Below are 5520 nucleotides of genomic sequence, written 5' to 3'. Positions count from 1 at the left end.
GACACACAATGATTTATGATACGCAAAGGTGAGTGTCTAAAAAATAATGTCATCTCTTCCAAAATTTAAAGGATTTCAAACGCGCATTTTTGCGTGCCCTAAAATTAGTGTCTAAACAAAAAAAAATCACAGAGGGCACCTGCGTGTCGTCTACGACCATCGCTTTATAAATTTTAATAGAACGCGCGCGTTCCATCCGGGGAAAATGAAATCCCAAAAACTTAAAATCCCCGCCTTCCTTTTTTTTTCTCCCTCTACTTTAATTTCCCTAGTAGCTAGGGATTTTTTTTTCAAGAACTTGCCCCGATTATGCCCTCCTGTACTGCTCATTCTCTCTTCATCTTCCCTTTCTCTCCTTCTCACTTCGACAAACCCTTTCTCTTCTTCTCGGTTCTCGACGTCGACAGCTTCTCCCACCTCCGACGTTTCTCTTGGTGTTGGCGCCTCCCACCTCTGACCTCTGTCTAGCCCCGCCCCACTGTCCAATGCTTTCTAGCGTCACCCAGCCGATGGAGCCCCTCATCTCCGGCAATCTCACCTCGCCTGCCCTTGCCAGCAACATTAGGTCTGGTGACCTAGACCGAGAAAACTCAGAGCCTTCGGAGGAGTGGTGGCACTACTCAAATCCCCGCGACGGAAGGAAACTCTCTATCACAGCAATAGAAAGTCGGAGACTGGAATGGGAGAAAGAGAAATGGAAATCGAGAAATCGACTTATACAGTAAATGGGGAAGAATCGATGATGCACGCAACATGTTTGATAAAATGCCTCATCTGCCATGGTCTTAATCTACAAGTCTCTCTCTCTCTCACTCTCTCTCTCTCTACCCCATACTGCTCGACAACCACCCAGGCACCCACCACCCTTCGTCTTCTCTCTGGTTCACCACACTTCTCCATCCTATGTTTGTTAGATTCGTCATCTGATTGGCGAGTGTTCTGTAAAAAAATGATTTTTCCGTTTCATATTTTATGGATACCTCAATCTTCCGTGATGATTATGAATGTAGTCATAGAGTACTCGCTCCACTATCATTTTCAATCATTTTAGGGCATGGAGAGGTAATTTTTCTAGTCGGGGAGGGTTTCAATTATATATCTACTATATCTATTTCTAAATTTTTTACAGAGGATCGTTATGATTTAGGTTTCAGTTTAGCTTCCGAGACACCTCACATGATAAGTGCAGCTGTTAAAGGCATAACTCCATTGAGTTATGAGTTTACTTATGTTGTATCCATTACATTTTTAACCAGTACGCAGCCCTCCCATTGAAGAAGTTATTCAATCCGGTGTTGTTCCTCGCTTTGTTGAGCTTCTTGTAAGGGAGGATTTCCCACAACTTCAGGTGAAATTCAACATTCTGTAACATAATATAAAATACACACAATAGTTACATGTATTTTATATAAACAATATATATTCTCTGTAGTTTGAGGCTGCTTGGGCTTTGACTAATATTGCTTCGGGGACATCTGAACACACAAAAGTGGTGATTGATCATGGTGCTGTTCCAATATTTGTGAAGCTTCTTGCATCTCCAAGTGATGATGTTAGAGAACAGGTATCTTTTAGAGGTTTTTGTATTTCATAAACTCAATTCACAAATTCATTATCATGACTTCAATTTCACTTTATCTACATGTTAGGCTGTATGGGCTTTAGGAAATGTTGCTGGTGATTCCCCTAAATGTCGTGACCTTGTACTTGCACAAGGTGCTTTGATTCCTCTACTATCCCAATTAAACAAGCATGCTAAGTTATCCATGTTGCGAAATGCCACATGGACACTTTCAAATTTTTGCAGAGGCAAACCACAGCCTTCTTTTAGTCAGGTTTGTTTCTGAAAAGACTAAACTACCCACATAGTTCTTTTGGCTCTATCTTTTCAACATTTGTAATGATGAATTCTGATTTGTCTTGACTTTTCATAGACAAAACCTGCACTTCCAGCTTTACAGCAACTTATTCATTCAAACGATGAAGAAGTTTTGACAGATGCTTGTTGGGCTCTTTCATATCTTTCAGATGGCACAAATGATAAAATCCAAGCTGTTATTGAAGCAAATGTATGTCCAAGATTGGTTGAGCTATTGAAGTGAGTCTTTTCTTCTTCTTCTTTTGAATAAAGTTAGGATCTTTAAAACTTTTTTTTTAAGTTCTAATATTTTTCTATATTTTTAGTCACCCTTCTCCATCTGTCCTTATCCCTACTCTTCGTACTGTTGGTAACATTGTTACAGGAGATGATATGCAAACTCAGGTAGCATTTCTTTTCAAATATTTCTCAAAGAAAATTGTTGCATTTGTTTTTAGATTATAGAAAATAAACATAATATTCGTTTCTCACTTTCATTTGTTTGTTGTAGTATATAATCAATCATCAAGCTTTGCCTTGTCTTCTCAACTTGTTGACCAATAACCACAAAAAAAGTATCAAGAAAGAAGCTTGTTGGACTATATCAAACATAACCGCTGGCAACAAGGAGCAGATTCAGGTCATAATTTTAATTTTTTTTAATCAAGATTTAATCATCAAACCTTATTTTCTTGACTGATATATCATCTACTTTGTGATTTTTACAGACAGTGATTGAAGCAAATATCATTGGCCCTCTTATTCATCTGCTTCAAAATGCAGAATTTGACATCAAGAAGGAGGCTGCATGGGCTATTTCTAATGCTACTTCAGGTGGAAGCCATGACCAAATCAAGTGAGATTCATAAACCTAAAATATTCTCTTCAATTTCCCAATATTTGTGAACAAAATTTCAGGAAATTGCAACACGTTTTTACCCATAATAACTATAAGTTTTGTAGTTACATTGTTTTTTTTACTGATAATAAAATGCATGTATTTGGTAAGTGAGGGATGTATTAAACCTTTGTGTGATTTACTGATATGCCCTGATCCGCAAGTGTGTGCATATGCAGTAAATCCGCAAGTGCTTTTTGCCTCGACTGTTAATGTGAAAAAAAGAATGAAAGTATTATGTATCAGAAACATAAATTTAAAAATATATAGAAAATTACAATTATGCCCTTGTATACTGATTGGTTAGTAGCCCAACGTTCATAATAGTGAGTATATCTCTCTAAAGAATTCTTTGTCATTTCACTTCTGTGTTCAGATTCATCATACTACAAATGGAAGTGGAATGAATTACAAGATTAAAGATTTGAGACTTTAAAAAATGAATAATTGTAATGTTTTATTGAATTTAGAGTAAAATACAATTAGTTTTATTACATGATGTTTATAATTCATGCATGTTTACAGCTGCATTTGCAACCTTGTTCTAACAACAAACCCACATGTAGTATTTAATTGTTTATTTACGGTTGTGCCCCTGAACTATTATGTATTAACATCCATAAGCCTTTTGTTCTCATGTTAGTTAAGATTCATAAAGATACTTATGTTCTAGCTGAATATAAATAAGTCTTTCTAGTAGCCCCACCCTTATCCTTAGCAACATAATTAATTACATTAGCATCTAATGTAATTCGGTTCTGCTTACAGTAACGAGGAAGAAGCAAGCCATTGTATCTAGTAGTTTTGGAGGAAACGAGACTCAAGCAAAAAGCAAACACACGGAGAGTTGTTGGCAGATAGTAAGCTAGATAATGCAATTATATATTCTGCTTCTCTTGAGTTCATTTTTTTATAACATTTACTCACTATTGGAATAATTATTTGTATTTGACATATTAGTGAAATGAATTATCTTTGTTATTTATGGTATTTTATTTGTATGACATTAAATTTTATGCAATGGATTGTATTTTTTGTATATGATATTTATTTTCTATTATGAGACATTAAATAAAAATTTAATTTGAAAATTAGTAAATCTGTAAATATTTTTTTTAAACATTTAAATTTATGATACGCAAAAATGTGTGTCATCTTCATTTACGACATGGCCTTTCTTGACAGGGGCTTTCTTGATACGCATTGCGTGTCATTAAGACACGCATCATAAGGTTACGACACGCGAATGCGTGTCGTCTTCCATTATGATAGGGCCTTCCTTGATACGCAGTGCGTGTCGTAAACGCGCGTCGTAATTGCGCGTCGTAAATGAGCGTCAAAAATGCGCGTCATCTATAGACGACACGCAAAAGTGCGTCGTCTCTCTTTATGACAGGGCCTTCCTTGACACGCATTTGCGCGTCGTCTGAGCCTTTTACGACGTGCAATGAGCGTCGTAAAAGGCTATTTTTCTAGTAGTGGTATAATTTAGATATGAGTCTTAGGAAGGGTTGGAGAGTGTTTAGTATCACAAAATAGGGCCAAAACTCATCAAATAATGTGTGTGCGGCCACACACCTGTATGTACGGCTACATTCCAACCGCAAACACCCTCAACCTCACACCCAATTCAATTTATGGATAGATACCCCCCTCATTCATTCATTTAGATGCTCTCTTCCCTCTCTCTATTTTCTCTCTCTAAATCATCAAACTAGAACACTTGGAAGGCTTCATAATCGTGATCTACTTCATCTTCAAGATAAGTATAGTGGTAAACACTTGAATCCCAAGCTTAAAACTCATTATGTTCATCATATTCATCATCCCATGAAGGTGTATGGCCGCACACCTTCATATGGGGGCAGCACATATTCAAAACTCCCAAAAATGAAGAGCATACACTTCAAAAATCAACATATGGACTCAAATGAGGAGTGTACGGCCGCACACACCCTCTGTATGGCCGCACACTCTTGTGTGCTGCCTCACACACACTCCTGGCTGCACTCCCCAGCCGCACACTCATTTTCAAGACTATACACCCACTCTAATACCCATATTTGGTCCTAAACTTGCATAAATCATTAAGTTTGGGTCATAGGACACTTATTCTTAGTAATTCCAAGCTCTAAGGATGTTTTTCCATCATGTTTAGTCATGAAACACCTTATTTCTAACTCATTTATGTGTCGTCACATGAAAAATAGGGGCCATAGGAGTTCAAGGCATCCGGTGACACTCGAACTCTACATTAAGCGGTAAGTTCATACCCCTACCCTTTTTCACTATTTTTAACTGTTTTCAGGGGGGTAACACAAGCAAAGTACAAGGGGTTTCTTGTACTCAAAACTTGTTTTCGTGTGTATGTTTAACATTTTATATGCTTTTAATGCTGATTGATACAACTGATAACCGTTTGAACATGGAGATCATGTAAACATATTATTTGTGAAATGGACATATAAATTGTTATGTTTTATATATTTCACAAATAGTTTCCACATTTTATCAGTTAAAAGCATGATATTAGAACTTTTGATACATAAAAATTGTACACTGTTTTGTCCTCGGTAACACTCCACAGAGATACGTGAGTGGAGGATTAGCATATTATTACTAGTAAATTTGTTAGTCCTATATGATTGGAGACATGTCCTCGGTGAACACTCTATAGAGATACGCGAGTGGAGGACTACACCCGTAACCAGAATCTCTAGGTTTAGAGAGCGTGACTTGAGTGTATAGATCTATATGGGGCTGA

At 37.0% G+C, this 5520-nt stretch overlaps 1 protein-coding gene across 1 annotated transcript; it reads left to right on the top strand.

Annotated features, from left to right (window-relative positions):
• Positions 1-679: 679 nt before the first annotated feature.
• Positions 680-2756, top strand: LOC128125943 (importin subunit alpha-1a-like). The gene is made up of 9 exons (XM_052763573.1): positions 680-782; positions 1130-1198; positions 1257-1348; positions 1433-1564; positions 1650-1835; positions 1935-2098; positions 2185-2263; positions 2370-2498; positions 2587-2756. The coding sequence occupies exons 1-9, from the start codon at positions 680-682 to the stop codon at positions 2716-2718; spliced, it is 1086 nt and encodes a 361-aa protein (XP_052619533.1). The 3' UTR covers positions 2719-2756.
• The last annotated feature ends 2764 nt before the right edge of the window (positions 2757-5520 follow it).

The sequence above is a fragment of the Lactuca sativa genome, chromosome 5 (genome assembly GCF_002870075.4).
Source record: "Lactuca sativa cultivar Salinas chromosome 5, Lsat_Salinas_v11, whole genome shotgun sequence".
Classification (NCBI taxonomy): domain Eukaryota; kingdom Viridiplantae; phylum Streptophyta; class Magnoliopsida; order Asterales; family Asteraceae; genus Lactuca; species Lactuca sativa.
This window is presented reverse-complemented; position numbering and strand designations above follow the sequence as displayed.